This window comes from Schistocerca americana, chromosome X (assembly GCF_021461395.2).
Source record: "Schistocerca americana isolate TAMUIC-IGC-003095 chromosome X, iqSchAmer2.1, whole genome shotgun sequence".
NCBI classification, from domain to species: Eukaryota; Metazoa; Arthropoda; class Insecta; order Orthoptera; family Acrididae; genus Schistocerca; species Schistocerca americana.
In genome coordinates, this window is record NC_060130.1 from 955,256,559 (window position 1) to 955,275,487 (window position 18,929).

General features: G+C 44.8%; 1 protein-coding gene across 3 annotated transcripts in view; it reads left to right on the top strand.

Annotated features, from left to right (window-relative positions):
* The window catches only part of LOC124555249 (dihydropyrimidinase-like), a 205,132-nt gene that overhangs the window by 126,382 nt on the left and 59,821 nt on the right, over positions 1-18,929 (top strand). For all 3 annotated transcript variants that reach the window (XM_047129112.1, XM_047129114.1, XM_047129113.1), the window contains exons 2-3: positions 1,945-2,039; positions 2,118-2,191. In XM_047129112.1, coding sequence (XP_046985068.1) covers positions 1,945-2,039; positions 2,118-2,191 — 169 coding nt within the window. The remainder of the gene's footprint in view (positions 1-1,944; positions 2,040-2,117; positions 2,192-18,929) is intronic.

An 18,929-nucleotide genomic window follows, 5' to 3' on the forward strand; every position in this document is an offset into this window, starting at 1 on the left:
CCGATCTTCATGGTTGACTCTTCACATCAGGCACCTGTTGTCTCTAGTTAGAAACAATAGTGTCTAGGTGACGTGAAAAGCTAACTCAACAATTTTTTTAAAAATAAAACTACAGTCCTGTGACTGTATAGACAGTTTATTCTGTTGAACATTAGTAAATTCGACAGTGTGGCATTAGATAATGCTGCCTGCACATGTAATGACTGGTTTTGGTGATCCTTTTATGGGACAGTTACTGAATGTATGTCAGACATGCTTGTTCTATTCCTGCCAGACACTCAGTGAATATGTTCTCATCTGATCATGCTTAACGTTGTGGTGCTTGAAAATGGCCAAAGGCCAAAATTTGTTTGTTAAATAGAATAAACAGTCTGTATAGTCAAATGGCGAAACTTTCATTCAAACAGTATTGTTGCCGAATAAAATTGTTTAATTCAGACTTAAATTGCCTAAAAGACATTAAATGTGCTATGATGGGTTGTTGAATACATGTGTGCCCACACGTCTCCTTTCTGCATTAAAGTTAAGAGTGTGTGTGTGTGTGTGTGTGTGTGTGTGTGTGTGTGTGTGTGTGTGTGTGTGTTTTAGCATTGTTCATAAGAAGTGCATGTGCAATGTAGTTAGCAAGATGATATCTGGAACACAGAATCGTGTAACAGTTAACCTTTGAATCTGCACAGATAACTTGATATTGAGCTATAAGCTACGGAATCTAGTTATCGAACTGTAGTCCCATTCTGGTATGTAGTTCAGATGTACAAGGGTCATGTCAAAGGCTGTGCACTGTGTAAGGTAGAACTGAAGAAAATAATTTATTTTACAAAATATCTTTACAGGTCGTCACGAGAATCTCCATTCTTGCGTATGACTGCGTCCCAACGTTTTAGCAGCTTCTGTATTCCGTGTAGGAAACCTTCGTTGTTGAGCTGTCTGATTACTCGGGTCACATCACTGGAAGCTTCGTCGGTTGTATCATAATGTTTTCCACGGGCTTGTTCCTTCAGTTTGGGGGAAAATCAGTCTGGTGGGCTCATTATGATGATGGGTGGCGAAGTATTTCCCTTCCAAATTTGTTGAGCTTTTTTCTCGCTGGTAGGGAAAAATGCGCTCTTGCATTCCCGTACAAAATGAGGACATCAGCAGCAAGCATGTCTGGCTTTCTTTGATCAATTTTAGAGTGCAAAACATTATGCAGATACTGCTTGTAGTATGCGCCTGTTAACGACGTCCACTGGGGCACTCGGCTTTTAGCTATGACTCCATTCATGCCATGCGCAAAGATAATCACTTTCACATTTGGTCGGTGGCGGCGGAATTTTTTTGTGTTTGGAGAGTCGGAACTTCTCCAGTGTGATGACTGAGACTTTAGTTCTGGGTTAAAATCTCGTATCCAGGTACCATCAAATGCAACAATCCTTTTCAGAAACTGTTCTCCTTTTGCTCGATAACGTTGAAGCAATTCCGCGTTTTTTAACAATAACCTGCGAGGAGTAGTCTGTAGCAGTTGATGGCGTATTGAGTTGTCCTTAGTGCTTGCCCGACCTTCACGAAAACGTGCAGACCACCATGATACCGTGCTGCGATCCAGTTACACTATTCCTCCACACCTCTCTTAAACTGTTGTAAATTTCCGTTGGCTTCTTCCCGCGGAGGGATTCGATTTTGATGCAGACACGCTGGTCACTGCGCATAATCCGACCTGACTCTGTTTCAGCTTCCATTTTAAAAATGAATTGCTCACGACACAGCCACGCGAACCACAAAACACATATACGACCGTCACGCCTAAAGTCTCGCTCACAACTGACACGATTTTGAAATCGACACACTGTAACGTCGCGCATGCGAAATGTGCAGAAATTACCCTCGTATTAAGGAGGACCATAAGTTGATATGGTTTCTTAGACTGTCACGCAACTAAAACTTTTTTCTCTTTTTTTGCAGAGTGCCCAGAACAGGTTACTTATCAAGCATGGAAAGATTGTCAACGTGGATTCTGTGGTGGATGGAGATGTTTACATTGAAGATGGAGTAATAAAGTGAGTTCTATCAAATATGAAGTGTAGTGTCTAAATAAGTGTCAAAAAGTTCAAAATTTCAATGTTTGTTTTCTACAGGCAAGTTGGCAGCAATCTGATCATTCCTGGTGGTACAAGAATAATTGACGCTCGTGGAAAGTACGTGATACCTGGTAAGTGAAAAATCGCGTAGCCCTTCCTAAACAGAGATTCAGACATTTTGATTTCGTGGATATGGCTACTTATTGATGAGTAATTGTGATTTTTTTTCCATTAATAATTTGGAGGCTCTATTAGAAAATTAGTAGTGTCAGCTTTTTCACCAATGAGGTGATATGCAGCATGAATACTATTGTGTGATTGGGTGGCTTAAGCGATAGCTATTTAGACTGCAGCATTTGTGGTTTGAAGCCTCATGTCATAGGTGTCCGCTGGCTGTGGAGAGCGGCAAGCAAAAATGCTGTACCCTCCACGGGACTCCCAACTCATTTGTGAGTACGTGTGTGATGAGTTCAGGGCCCAAGCCGTTACAATACTTCTTTCCTTATGGTGCAGTTTTACTCTCTGATTATGTCTTTCCTCAGGCTTTGTCTCTGATTCCCTACTGACAACCTAATTTGCTCATAGAACATAGATCATGGCTATTCCCACTTCATTCTGCACAACATATTTTGGTTAACTTACACTCAGTCCCCACATCTAGGTTTGACTTCCAACTTATTTTTTTTTACAGAATATACAGGCCTTGTGGTGAAATTCACCCAATACCAAGCATGATAGCCTGTTGAGGTGGTTGGTCGTCAAGAACCACTATGTTGGTAGTCCCAACAAGCTGGGATTGCACTATTGATGCATGAGCTGCCACCTCTGTGCACATGGCGAGGAGTAGGTGCCTATCTATTTGGGGATTCCAGGCCAAGGAGGACTGGCCATCAAGCCATGTGATCTTTGCTCTGACTGGGTGGCACTCACAGGGGAGCCCATGTTCAGAGCAGGTGGCATCATTTCGGATATTTTGCATCATGAAATGACCAAAATTATCAGCTGGTGAATGCGAAGCTCCAGCACTCTCTTCAAACCGACAGCAAGACAGTGTACTAGTTAAAGATTCAAGGAACTTTCCCTCTTTAGCCTTACCATGGGAGGAAAACAAAACCAAGTAACATTCAGACACTTACTCCCCACAGTTCCTTGTTTGCTCATGAATGGAGGGTCTTTCGTCTGTATTCAGCCAGTGTTGTTTGTATACAATACTGGAAACGTATTTCATGAACTCTCTTTACTTTGTAAATTACGAACTGGTGCCATCTGAATCTAAATTGCGAATTCTATCCAGTCCCGGCCGTTACTCTCGTTGGAGATATACCTATTACCATAACACCCCATAAGAACTTCAACATGATACAGCAGTTGATTTTTCACCAGATCCTAATGCTGCAAATGGATGAAGAACTATGTGAAAATGTGGAGAGGCAAGGGATCCACTTCATACATTGTGTATGTTTGTTCTAGCTTTTGAGTGGGGATTCACTTCGAGACTCCCCCATCCCCAAGGAGATCACAGCTCACATTTCTTGTGCAAGTGCTTGGCCACCACGGGCCCCCACCTCTCTTGCAGGAATCCTTCCCTTTCCGTGTTGCAAGTTTTGTATATCTACTATTCTTCCCCGCCGGCCGCAGTGGCCAAGCGGTTCTAGGCGCTTCAGTCCGGAACCGCGCGACTGCTACGGTCGCAGGTTCGAATGCTGCCTCGGGCATGGATGTGTGTGATGTCCTTAGGTTAGTTAGGTTTAAGTATTCTAAGTTCTAGGGGACTGATGACCTCAGATGTTAAGTCCCATAGTGCTCAGAGCCATTTGAACCCTCCTCCCCGCCCCACACATACTGCCTTCCCATTTGATGGTCGTCTTACTGCCAGTTGTACTTGGATTTGGTTTGTGATGTTGGACACTCATTTTCTTCCCATCTGGCATTCTACAGCTTTTCATTTTTAAGTGTATGGTCCCATTTCTTGGATTTCACCTACTATTTCTTTTCTGTTGTGCAGGACAGGTCACCCAGCATGGGGTATGTTCCCCCTTTGCATCTTTCTCTATTTGCATCCTTACTTTCTTGCAAAAGTAGTATGCCCAAAACCCAGCACGTTAACCATTCTGTTGTGTGTGGGAGAGTGGGGGAGGTGTCATCAAGTACCTGCACAGTGGTAACCTCCTGACTGTGCGGGGATCCCACTGTTGTTGCCTGAGCTGAAAACTTCTCGCACATGCCAACGAGTATGTGCCAATTGTTGCTGGGGCATGGTGAATCCAGGCAATGCTTTACTGGACAGGTAACTGTTTTTGTGTGTGGGTGGCACCTATGGGGAGAGCCCTCATTCAGTTCGGGTGACACCATGGCAGAACACTCACACATGAAGCGTGTTACACTTTCTACCACTGGCAGCCGCATGGCCACAGCAGTCTCACCTGAAGGCAAGACTTATTAAACATGGAGGGATTTAGTCCCCCAAAATATTTCTTTCCCTGGCTGTGCCATGGGACGAACATAGGAATCAAGAGACAAGGGAGGAATACTCCCTCCAGTACATTTCTCTATGATCAATGAGTATTCCTTTTCGACTAAAGAGCCACTTTTCTTTGTTGAGTATTTTTTAGGACAGGTTTGTGAAGTAGGAGCGATTTCAAAAAATGAAAAATGGCTCTGTTCTGATTAAAACAGGTTTCCCTTTTGCTAACCTGTGACAAGCTGGCAGACATTCCTGTTACCATAACTCCGCATAAGTCTCAGTATGGTACGGGATATCATCTTCGATCACACTCTCCTTTTACAGATGCATGAGGAGTTGCGTGCCAGTTTGGAGCCAAAGGATGTGCATTTTGTCCACTTCCAGTGGGGACCAAAGGTCAATAGGGTTGATGCTGGAGCCTTCAATTTGGCCTTTGAAGGTGACTCTTTGCCTGAAAAGGTTACGATTATGATCTATCAATGTGATCTGAAACCATATATTCCCCTTCCCATCTGGTGCTACAAATGCACAAGATTCATGCACATGTCTTCACACTGCAATGCCAGCCCCATCTGTAGGAATTTGCACACGAATGCTCCCTGTGCCCCTCCCCCCATCTGTATCAACTGCAGGGATCACCATTCCCCCTGTTCTCTGGACTGCTTCGTCTACTGAAGAGAGAAGAATATTCAAGTATACAAGACCCTTGATCAACTCACGTATCAAGGGGTCAAAAAGAAATATGATTGTCTATATCACACTCACCTATGACGATGACACACACTATACCTATGACGACGTCATCCTCCCTAGTGACTGTACCATTGCCTTTCGTGTCTTCTATGTTGGGCCCTTGAGACTGCTTTACACCACCCGCTCCCTTGGTGATTGAGAGCTTTCGTCCTATTGCTTTCCTCACAACTTGTTTGGGGGCATAGACACACCACCTGTCACGGACGTCAGATGCCAACCACTGGTGGGAGAAACCGCACCCTGTTCCATCATCTCTTACCAGTAAGGGGTCCCTTTGGATGCTTGCTTCCCATGAATCTGCAGACATGACCGGTGACTGAAGGTGCCACATGTTGCAGGACTTCTCATTCCTCCTCTGTCTCAGAATTTGGGGCATACAGACCCCCGCAGAAATCAAAATCATATGAGGAGGAGAACAAGATGGCCTTCAAGCAGGAGAATCTGGTGTCCTCATACCACTGGGCTCCACACATTCCGCATCTGTCTCCAATGCAGTGGAAGTGGTGGTCTCTGACCTCACCACACAGCTTGTTGATTCATAACCAATGTGTGTTAATGCTCTATGCTTATAAGTAGTGGCAGCAGGTGGCACTGAGGCATGACCTGCCTCCTTGGTCCCTTCGTGCCCCCACAGAATACTGATGGTGTGGTACTCCAGTGGTTTGTGTGTTCCCCCCCCCCCCCCCCCCCCCACCTGGTTGAGCTATGAAACTCCCAAGAAATTCAGTTCCCAGCTATGTGGACTGTGGCTGTCGAGCTATTTTAAGAATTGCGCAGACATGGAAAGAGTGTCATTTGGTGACTGCACATATGTTCTACACTTGTTTTATAATGAACATGTGCAATTCTCTGACTTTGGAGGCTGTGGCTGTTCATGTGAAGATGTCTCTGTAATTTACTGCCTTAATGTGCATCTCCCTTTTGATGATGAAGTGCTCCTCAATGTCGTGTCTGCACTGTTTTTCAGCTCCCCAAATCCTTTCTAATATTGGATGACTTCAATACCCACAACCCATTGTCAATTGGAACTATGACCACTGGCTATGGTAAAGCTATCAAAACTTTGCTCTCAAAGCTCGATCTTTGCCTCTTGAATACCAGTGCACCCTCCCCCACCCCCCATTCTCTTCAGTGGGGCATATGGAGCTTATTTGGCCATTGATCTTCCCATTTGCAACTCTTGTCTCATCTCCTACCGTTGGAGTGTCAATGACAACCTGTGTAACTGTGATCATTTTCCGATCATCTTGATCCTCCCTCAATGTCACTTGTGTGTGGTGTTTCTAGATGGGCTCACAAAAAAGCTGACTGGGATGCATTCACCTATGCCATTGCCATTAGCATCCTGCCACATGGAGGTATCAATGATGCTGTCCAGAGTGCAATTGCAGCCATTCTATTGGCAGCTGACTTGGTATTCCCCTGAATGGTGGTGTGTACTCTGACCCAGGCACTGTTGCCGAACATTTTGCATTGCATTATGTTCGAACCTCTGCAGCTGAGAATTATCAGCCTGCATTTTGTACCCTGAAACAGTGGGTGGAGCAAATTAACATGCATTTCACTGCACGCCACCTGGAGCCGTATAATCCTCTGTCCAGTGAGTGAGAATTACTTAGTGCTCTATCCTTTTGCCCTGATATAGCTGCAAGACTATATTGCATCCACCTCCAAATGCTCATCCGCAGATTGCCAATGTCATGTCCATGCCATTTACAATCGTATCTGTAGCGAGTGTGAGTTCCAATGCCAGCAACAAGGAAGTGAGATTGTCCCAGTACCAAAACCAGGTAAACGCTACTGAGATGGGCAGCTATTGCCCTATTAGTCTCGTTAATGTTTGGTGCAAGCTGCACAAATATATGGTTAGCTAGCAGCTGTGTTGGTACCTTGAATCTCGGGGTCTTTTTGCCCCATTCCAGGGTGGTTTTTGCCAAAATCATTCTACTGCTGACAGTCCATCTGCCAGGGGCTTGCTATCCAGTCAGCATTTGTCCAGCATCAACGTATTAAACACTTCTCTAGCCATTGTACTGTCCATTCACACTCAGAACTCTGTGTTGATGACCAATTGCTTAATGTGGTGGAGTCTTACTGCTTTTTGGGACTGTTCTTTGATGCCTGGTTGACGTTGCTTCACCATCTTTGCGAAATTAGACAAATGTGCTGGTCACACCATAATACTCTTCACTGCCACAGTAACACCAGCTGGGCTGCAGACCACTCTACACTCCAGCAGCTCTACAAAGCTCTGATCCTGTCCCATCTTGATGATGGGACTGTGGCATATAGCTCAGCATCACCTTCAGCATCATGGATGCTGGACCCTGTACACCATTGCAGGATCGTACTTTCAACAGGTGCCTTTTGGACCAGCCCTGTGAACAGCCTACATGCTGGGTCCTCTACCCCCACCCCTTTTCTTATGTGATGAACATTTGCTGCTCCCCTGAGCATGCAAACTACTGTGTCCTTTTCCCTGGTAGGAACCTCCACTTCACACGACAGAGACCCTAGTCTGGAATCGTGATTACAGTGTGCATACGAGGTCTTTGTTCTGAACTTCAGCTACCCCAGCGTTGCCTCTTATTAGAGAGCAATTGAATATGCCTCGATGGTGTATACCCCATCCTTGGATGGTGTATACCCCATCCTTGGATCTGTCTTGATCTATACTTTGGACTGAAAAACTGGTTTTTTCACATCCTGTTCCTGAACATCATTGATGTATTTCCACGTTTGGAAGATGGTATACACAGACAACTCTGCAATCAATAGATGAACTAATTTTGTCTACACACATGCAGGGTGTGGTGAACTATGCTCCCTGTTGAACAGATGCAGTGTATTCACTGCTGGATTTGTCATTCTAGCCCCCAGGCATGTTCGTTCTTGCAGTAGTGAGACATTCTTAATTGATAGGACTTGGAATAGTCTTCGGGCTATCAACCATTGCCACCCTCGACACATATTGGTTGTGGCTATCCAGGATCTCCCTTGTGACCTCCACCTAGCTCAATGGTTGTCAGGATCCCAGAGAATGACCATGCTGACTGGTTGGTCAAGTTGATAGCTTGTAACAAGTATTGGTTTGCCCTGGTTTCTCCGAATAAACTGCAAACAATAAATAGACTATGATCAACTGGTGGTCTTCCCATGGTCCTTCTCGCAGGTGATTTAATGTTTTGTTGGGTTTGCATTGACCACACTTGGCTGACCCACAGCCATATCCTCCAATGTGAGGATCACTCCACTGTTTGCATGTCAACCATCTGACAGTGGCTAACATTCTATAGGACTGCCTTAATTTCGCCACTTTACGATGAAACCTTGAACTTACTGACACACCACCTCTCGTGATACCAGCTGACGCCAAAGTGACTAATCTTGTTTTGCGTTTCACCCATAAAAGTAATTTCTGCTCCTCTCTGTGATGTAGGGCACATTAGTCTCTTCGGTCACATCATGGCTTGGAGATGTGCCCCATTGCCTGCTCTGACCCAGAGGATCTGTGGTTGCCCTTGCTTGATGGTCTGGTGTGGCTCCTGCGTGTCCCACGTTTGTAATTCTTATTATTTTACATCTGTCATTGGGTTACTGTCACGTTGTCATTATTTTCTTTCCTGTGATTTTATCAACTTGTTGATGTTAGTTTTCTTGTTGTAATGGAGCATGTAGATACACTGTTCAAATGCAGAGGGTAGATCTCTCATTGTATATCATTGCCCCTCTCCCACTTCCACTTGATTCTCAAATACAATCGGATTTGTTTGGATTGTCTTTTATTTTCTTATCTCTGGGGACTATTGCTGGCTTGACTCAGTCTTGAGTGACTGATGACCTCATAGTTTGGTGCTTTTAACCCCATCACCCCATCTAGCCCCTTCCAGAGGTCAATATCATGGTTTATCACTATGATAAGCTTCCTGGACCCAGAGAGACCCAGAGTGCCCCAGAGAGCTAAAACACTAAGAAGAATCGCTTCTCGGCTTTTGGCAAGATCGATGTGTAGAAGTCTACATAAAAGTATTAAATAAATATTACAAATATTTCCCAACATCCATGCTGTGCTTTTAATGCCATTGCTTTGGACGTATGTCTTCCCAGTGTAGATATGGCCTTCTTTGTGGAGGCTAGCCACCAACTTAAATGAAATTTAACCATGTGCTCTATGTTGCCTGTGTCAGTTGTGGGAACATCCACCCTCCCTGATCCCCAAAATTTGCTATCCTAACCAAGAAATGAAAAATCCAAGAACTGAAAATTGCTGGTCGCCTCTCTCCTTTTGAAGCTTGGAAAAACTGTGATACTGACTTTGGGTACTATGGCCAGGTTGTCAGTAGCACCTAGCATATTTACTTCATTGATTTCAGCCTCCAGTAAATCTGACCATGGGGCAATAGGCCCTCAACTCTTGTGATGTCTGTGGCAACCTCTTTGTGAACTACTCTCTGCACCCGTCTGAAGAAGCAGCATCCTCCAGTGGAGTCTCTTGGGAAGAGAGTTCCCTCTTGTGAACCCCTTCTCCATAAATCTAAGAGACAAGTGACCTAAAATCAGCCAGTGGCAGAAGAAACTTTGGGTTGTGGTTCGCAGGGCTGCACATAGTCGTTCCATTCCTATACCCACAGTGGATAAGCCCTCACAAGGTTTCTACCAACAAGAGTAGAGAAGAAGAAGAAGAAGAAGAAGAAGAAGAAGAAGAAATCATGGATGGGATAAGGCTCTTCCGGCGGCCATGTAGGCACCAGATTTTCGCCGTGCTGCTAGGCTTCAAACCAATGTTTGTTGATGTTGTTCCACCATCATTGGTGACAGTGATCCTGGAGCATGACCTGGCCCCCTGGCCCCACCTTGCCTAACCAAGACACCCTCTACTTGACAGTTGAATGACACTGCAGCACACTGGACTTGCATTCGGGAGGACGACGGTTCAATCCTGCATCCAGCCATCCTGATTTAGGTTTTCCATGATTTCCCTAAATCGCTTCAGGCAAATGCCGGGATGGTTCCTTTGAAAGGGCACGGCCGACTTCCTTCCCTGTCCTTCCCTAATGAGACCCATGACCTCACTGTCTGGTCTCCTGTCTCAAAACAACCCAACCCCAACACTGCAGCATATATTTCTATCACCTGCCAGAATTATGGCAACTAATTTCCACTCATTCTGCAATCTTAAACACACTCACACTTCACTGATGACCATTCTCCAGTTCTTGAGGTTACCATGCATTCTGTCTGAACTGCACTTGCTTTGAGTGAGCATCTGGAGGGGTCTGTACAATGGTTCACACAGATGTTACCTGTGTGTAGATTCTGCTCCATACCATCTTGAAAGCAATAGTGGTGTGAGTGCAAACAACCCAGGCAGTCACTATTTGTAACAACTACTTACCTTCAGTCAGGACACTTACTTACCTTGACATGACTGCCTTAATCCAGGAAATCCCCTCCACCCTTTCCTCCTCCTTTGTGATTTCAGTGTACACCATCCCCTGTGGAGGAGTACCACTTCAGCCGGTAGGGGCTTTCTGATTGACAAGCTTCTTTCCTGTCCTGACCTGTGTTTCCTCAATGACTGTACTCCTACCCACTTCAGTGCCACCCATGTCACCTTCTTGGCTGTCAACCTTATTCTCTCTTCTTACTATCTCATGGAATTGCTACAATGGTAGTTACACAATGCTCCTTGTGATAGTGACCACTTTTCAATAATCCTGTCATTGCCTGATTCATCAGTTATGTTGGGTACTTTGAAGAGCCAACTGGCAGTAGCATGCCTCTGCTGTCACTTTCACCACCTCTGACAGATTGCATTGATGAGGTTGTGTGGGAAGGAACTCCTATACAATCACCTGTGCTTATGGAACTGCTATCTCCTTTCTACAGACTCACTCTGCTGTCAGCTAGTACCATGGAAGGGCAGAGACATTGCAGCAGCTGTTCAGGATTGTTGAAGGGCTCTGCAGTGTTTAAAGCAATGGCCCACACACACACACACACACACACACACACACACACACACACACACACACACAATACCATCACTTTTCTGCATCTCAGCACTAAAGCTGACATGAACTGTGCATCTGAACTTTTAGCATGCCCCATTTGATATCATAGTGTGGAATAGTATGTTGGGGAGTCCTTCTGAACGTGCAGGACTATATCTGTTGGGTATTCTGAATGTGCATTTGAACATTGACCAATGAGATGGCACAATGCATGTCATTTCCGTTCAGTAAAGAGCTGAGAGTTGCCATATTGGCTTTTAGTTGAAGCCCTATGTATATGTGCCACTTCTGAGCACTAGCAAATTGAGGATCTCTCTCAAATCCATTGTTAATTGCATGATTCATTGTGATAAGAAAGTATAAGGGACAGGTTGAAGAAATCCCCTCATCCTTTACCCACACCACCGCACCAGATAAAATAATGAACATTTCATTGACTGGAAATTGCTCCAGGCTCTTGACTCATCACACAATGTGGCTCCAGGCCCTGATTAGATTCATAATCAAATGATCCAGCATCTGAATGTTACTCAAATTTTCCATCTACTCTGGGTCTTTGGCCATATTTGGCTAGACAGTGTTCTCCATTCACATTGGAAAGACAGTGTCATCCTCTCAGTCCTTAGATGAAACAAAAACCCAATAGCTATCAACAGCTACCAACCGATTAACCTCACAATGCCCTTCAAGCTGCATAAAAGTATGGTACTTGATGATTATGCTGGGTTCTCTAATTAGGGGGACAAAAGGCCCCCTAATCAATGTGGCTTTTGGGAGGGACAATCCACAGCTGACCGTCTGGTTAGGTTTGGAACAACAATCCAACAGGTGTGTTCTAAACACCATCATCTCATTTCTGTCCATTTTGACTTACATAAGGCATGCACCATCACTTGGCACCATCAAATTTTACTTACCATCCATGACTACAGATTTCAAGGCTCCCTACCAATTTTTATTGGTCAGTTTCATGCTGCTAGTTGTTTTGGGTAGTTGTTTCTCTAAATGTACCATGAGTCCTAGACAATGGCACATTGCTCTGTACCGAGTGCTTCTCTTCCTTATTAGCATTAGTGGGCTAGTGCCCTTTGTTGTACTAATGGTCAATTCCACACTCTGTGTCAGTGACTTTTGCATTTGATATAGCTTTCAATATGTTGCCTTGGCTGAATGCCAGATTCAAGGAACCATCCAAAGGGCCACCACTTGGACCCTTCCCCATGGTTTTTCTCCTGCAAAAACGTGAATCATGTCTTTCTGTTGTCATACCACAACCCATCCTTACCCAGAGCTATTCCTGTATACCCAGAGCTTGGATGTTGTGCACAGTCCATATTTTGGGGACTCCTCTTTAATATGAGGCTGATATTATTGCCCCATATTTGTCAACTAAAGACTAGCTGCATACATAAGTGTAATTCTCTGCTTCCTCATGCACACCTGTTATCTGTATTTACTGGGCACTGGTCTCGTCCCATTGGCGCTAAGATTACCAGGTTTATGGGTCAGCGGCACATTTGGCTTTGAAATTTCTTGCCCCAGTCCATCATCACAGAGTATGAATGGCCTGCGGTACCTTCTGGACAAGTCACGTAGAGTCGAAGTCTCTTTTCATAAGTCCTAATGGTGTCAACACTTTCCCACTTATTATGCAATCATCGTCATCATCATCTAAGCAATTTATAATCATGCAACTTATCAAATTCTTTTCACATACAAGGGGCATTTATCCTATGACCACCATCCTCTACTGGGATTACTAGTTATATGCACCTCGAGGCCCTTTGTTGACATCTCTGCCTAACCGTCTTAAAATGTGCTCACCATGTTTTTCTGCGGAGTCACCCTTGGTTATATCAAAGAGTCTACTGCTGCATGGCACTCCTTCTCCCATTCCTCCACCCACTCTTGTATGTCTCTGCATTTGTCATATTAGATCGACCCAAACTTTTTGTTTTATGTAAGCAGCGCCGCCCCCTCCATAGTAGTTGTGGAGCCTTACTGACCGTTGTTTGGTGTGTGTGTGTGTGTGTGTGTGTGTGTGTGTGTGTGTGTGTGTGTGTGGAGAGAGAGAGATCATGGTTTTTTCCTCAGATATGAAGTCTTAAACTACCTTCGAGGTGGGGGTGGTTGTGGTTGTGGGCATCTCCTGCTACATGCTGATGCAGGGGAACCCTCAACCCTGCCTCTTTTCCATGTTGCTTCTGTGATCCCTCCTTTTCTGTGTTTTAATTGCTTTTAGGAAGGTGCCTCTTTCAGGAGTGGCACTCTGTTGACAAGTAGGTGCTATCCTCCTATTTAATACTTTGCCTATAATGGAACAAAAGGGGAGGGGGGTGACCGTGGAAGGGCCTGCTCCAATCACATGCAGAGCACCAGAACACGCCCATGTGTGGCCTTAACTGTTTCTCCCATATTGCGTTGTTGTTAATGGTCTAATTGATGTCCATTAAATTTTTAGCCTTGCACCTTTCACTGTTTTGCATCTCTTGACTAGAAGGCATTCTTTACTCTGTACCTGTCATTGCCCATAATTGGGGTGGCAGGGGTTGGATGCAGGATGAGTTTCTGTCAATATGGATGAGCCCAGGGAGATCACTTTGCTGCTCTGCCCTGTGTACCAGTCCAACCCATATTTTTTACTTCATTTTTCAGCACGGGCATCAGTATTGCGTTGAGTGCTTCGCTTTTATCATTCCTATTTTCCCCACCCAAGCACACTCGTAGTGGATGTCACTACCTCCAGATGAAAGAACCATTGAACGAGAGACTGGTGATCTCGCTGCTTAGTCCTTTACCCCCAATAAACCAACCCAACACCCTTGGTTTAGTGCCCAGACCACAAATTAGGACTGGTCTATTTCACGGACCTAAAGTTTGTCACCCCCATGACATTTTGATGTCCCTTCCTCTCACTTCTTCAGGAGTATATGTGTGCTACCATCATTTACACTGATAGTTCTAAATCCGTGGAGAGGACAGGGTTTCCTTTTGTTCCCCACTGGTCAAGAACAATATTTGTTGCCAGGAATCTGTAGTGATTTTACCTTGGAGCTGATTTCCAATAAGAGCCCTACATTTCATTAAACAGACCTGCGTCTATCATGTTTTAATTTGTAGTGACCCAATGAGAAATCTCCAGGCTAATGATAAATGTTACTCTTGCCACCCTGTCATATCTGCTGTTCACAATTTATTCTCTGATCTTAGTCATACTGCCCCTACAGTTGTCTTTCTCTCTGTCACACGTCATGTTGGTATCACAGGAAATGAACTGGCCAACTATCTGGCTACAGAAGCAATTAATAGCCCAGCATTCACTTTAATTATCTAAAGTGCAGCTTAGCAAATGCAAAGAAGGCCTTCCTTCACTTAGAGATGGGGCATAATCTGGTGGCGTAACTCAGGATTATCAAGGCGGCAACAGCTGTATATTGCCTCTCTTTCCACTCTTCCTGGAAGGAATCCACCTTCCTGTGTCACCTTCACATCTGCCATACCAGATTAATCCAGAGTTTTACCTTACATAACGCAGTACCCCACAATGTAGTTGAGGAGCCTTATAAAATATAGCTCGCACCTTGGTGGAATTCCCCATCCTTGTGGCTCTCCATGCTGTGGTGGTCTTCCAGATTGTTTGCCTCCAATATTGACAGACAATGTACAGACAGTCGAGTGGATGCTTTCTATTCTCCAAGAATGTTGTTTTAAGTCTGACATATAATATTTTAAACCATTTTTGGATTGGCGGCAGAGTGGTCGGTGTTGGAGCATCTTCCACTGCGTGCTGGGTGTGGGACCTTCAGCCCTACCTTCTCTACCAGCTCTCTTGGTCGTGCTTCTTATTCTGTTATTTAGTTGCTTTCAGATGCAGTTAGACCATTTTTGTGCTGCACCTTATTTTACATTTGAGGAGTAACACTCCGATGAAAGCAAGATCTTAAGGATTCCTTATCCTTGATACTAATTGATGATAAAAGAACAGCTTAACTAGCTTTTATGGCTCCTCAGAGACAGTGGGTGCTGTTCCCATCTTTTAACACTTTGACTACAACAGATAAGGTCTAGGATGGCTGCGAGAGGAACAGCCCACATCACACACACAGTTGGAGGGTACACCTAACTGGCTCACCCATATTCTGACTAATTTCTTTCAGCTTATTTTATTATTGTCAATCTAACCGATGTTCATTATGTTTCTAGTCTTATCCATTTTGCTACTATGAATCTCCCATCTTGAAGACGTTCTTTACTCTGAATTGTGTTAGCATGTTAAGAGGCTAGTGGGGGGGCAGATGCAGATGCAGGTGAGGTTTCTCAATCCGCACATGATCCCTGGTGGAGCCCTTGTCAACTCCGACACACATAGCAGACCATTTCATATACCGGGTGATCAAAAAGTCAGTATAAATTTGAAAACTGAATAAATCACGGAATAATGTAGATAGAGAGGTACAAATTGACACACATGCTTGGAATGACATGGGTTTTTATTAGAACCAAAAGAATACAAAAGTTCAAAAAATGTCCGACAGATGGCGCTTCATCTGATCAGAATAGCAATAATTAGCATAACAAAGTAAGACAAAGCAAAGATGATGTTCTTTACAGGAAATGCTCAATATGTCCACAATCATTCCTCAGCAATAGCTGTAGTCGAGGAATAATGTTGTGAACAGCCCTGTAAAGCATGTCCGGAGTTATGGTGAGGCGTTGGCATCGGATGTTGTCTTTCAGCATCCCTAGAGATGTTGGTCGATCACGATACACTTGAGACTTCAGGTAACCCCAAAGCCAATAATCGCACGGACTGAGATCTGGGGACCTGGGAGGCCAAGCATGACAAAAGTGGCGGCTGAGGCTGAGCACACGATCATCACCAAACGACGCGCGCAAGAGATCTTTCACGCGTCTAGCAATATGGGGTGGTTCTAATAAAACCCCATGTCATTCCAAGCATGTGTGTCAATTTTTAGCTCTCTATCTACATTATTCCGTGGTTTATTAAGTGTGGCGGAGGGTACCTTCAGTACCTCTATCAGTTTTCCCATCTATTCCAGTCTCGTATTGTTCGTGGAAAGAAAGTTTGTCGGCATGCCTCTGTGTGAGCTCTAATCTCTCTGATTTTATCCTCTTGGTCTCTCCGCGAGATATACATAGGAGGGAGCAATATACCGCTTGACTCCTCGGTGAAGGTATGTTCTCGAAACTTCAACAAAAGCCTGTACCGAGCTACTGAGTGTGTGTCTTGCAAAGATATGCAGGTTGTGTAAATGACAAACAACTAATAGTGATCCACATACATTAATAAAAGTATGTGCAATTTTAATTTGCTGTTTGTGTTAAACAATAAAATTAAACTTTTTTCGATGACTGTTGTGGTGTTACTCTCGCGGCCCTATATGTACTAGCCGTTACCCCCTGCACCGTTCCTGTCCTGGTGTCTTCGGTGTGGCCAGCACGGCGGCTATTGGAGGTGGTGGGGGAAGCGGCGCCTGGGTCTGGACTGGGGTCTGCAATCTCCCTGCTGCTGCCGTCGGGGGCGGTCCTTGATCTCTGGGTCTGCATCTTTCTCTCCAGGCTGAGTGCAGGGTTCCAAGCCTGACTAAGTTGAAGGCTGCTGTCTTTATTAATTAGATCGTCCTGTAGTCGGTTTTCGATGGCCTCTTTAGTAACGCAGTCCCAGAAGTAAGAGGATTGACAGAGTATTTTTGTTTTTTTTTTCATAGTCCATAGTATGGCCAGTCTTTATACAGTGGTCAGCCACAGCTGATTTAGTTGCCTGGTGTAATTCGGTGTGGCGCTTGTGTTTGCGGCTCCTCTCTTCTACAGTGCGGACTGTCTCCCCAATGTAATTTTCTGCACTGACAGGGAATTTGATAAACACCTGGTTTTCGAAGGCCTAGGTCACCTTTAACTGAACCCAGTAGAGTCAAGGTTTTTGCAGGGAGATCGGAATACACATTGTGTTTCTCCAGGATTCTACCGATTTTTCTTGAGGTATTTCCAACAAACTGAATGCACGCCAATGACATGTGTTCTTCTGTTTCTTCTTCTTGTTCTCTTGCTGCAGTCTGTCTGAGTGCATGTCTTATTTGCTTCTGGTTGTACCCACTTTTCCGAAATGTTGTCTCGAGGGGCTGCAGTTCTGCTGGAAGGCTCTCCTGATCGCAGATCGTTCGTGCCCTGTGAACAAATGTGCACAAAACACCTTCAAGCTGGGAGTTGTGGTGGCAGCTGAAGCCATTTAGGTACAAATCGGTGTGTGTAGGTTTTCCGTATACACTGTGTCCCAGCTTGCTGTCAGGTTTCCGTTTCACCAGGATGTCAAGAAACTGTAGGGCACCATCCTGCTCCACCTCCATCATGAACTGTATGTTGGGGTGCAGCAAGTTGAGGTGTTCAAGAAATTCATTTAAGCTGTCCTGTCCAAGTGGCCAAACAACGAATGTGTCATCCACGTAGCAGAAGAAACAAGTTGGTTTACGTTTGGCTTGTTTTCTGCCTTCTTCTAGAAATTCTCCATAAAAAGTTGGCTGCAACCGCTGAAAGTGGGCATCCCATGGCGATGCCATGTGTCTGTTCATAACAATTTCCGTCGACCAGGAAGTATGTTGAGGTGAGCACAAACTCGAAGAGTCTTTTTAGGTTGTTGTTGAATTTCTTGCTTATCAGATTGAGGGAGTCTTTCAGAGGTACCCTAGTGAAGAGGGACACTACGTCAAAGCTCACTAACAAGTCGCTATCCTGGAGCTGAAGTTCTTGTATACGTTGCACAAAGTGGGTGGAATTGCGGATGTAGTGTTCGCATTTTCCCTTGAGTGGGCTAAGGAGACCCATCAAACGTTGGGCCAGTTCATAGGTTGCTGCTCCTATTTTGCTGACTATTGGACGCGTAGGTGTCCCATCCTTGTGGACCTTTGGTAGCCCATACAGTCGTGGCGGTGCAGCCGCTCGTGGTCGATGTTTCTTGACAGTTTTTCAATCAAAGGTACTGCAAAGTAGTTCAACGGTTCTTCTTTAAAGGCGACTTGGCGGGTCTCCTTCTATCCTTCTGTACACTGTGTCATCGAGAAGTTCGTACATTTTTCTCTTATATTCTGAGTGCAGGAGCAGTACTGTAGCATTGCCTTTGTCAGTAGGCAAGACCACCAACTCAGGATCCCTGTGTAACTCGCGGATGGCCACTCTCTCCTCCTTCGAGATGTTCTGTTTCAGTGGTGTGGCCCTGGTGAGCACACGGCATGTTTCACGACGTATTTCTTCTGCTTCATTGGCTGGCAGTGTGTAGGTGGCCTGCTCCACACTGCTTATAATGTCCACAATCGATAGAGATGTCGGGGCGAAGTTGAGTCCTTTCTCGAGCACTGACATTTCTGCGTCATTGATCATACATTGGGGAGACAGTCCACACTGTAGAAGAGAGGTGCCGTGAACACAAGTACCACACCGAATTATACCGGGCCACTAAATCAGCTGTGGCTGACCATTGTATAAAGACTGGCCATACTATTGACTATGAAAAAACAAAAATACTGTCAATGCTCCTACTTCTGGGACTGCGTTAGTAAAGAGGCCATCAAAATCTGACTACAGGACAATCTAATTAATAAAGACAGAGGCCTTCAACTTAGTCAA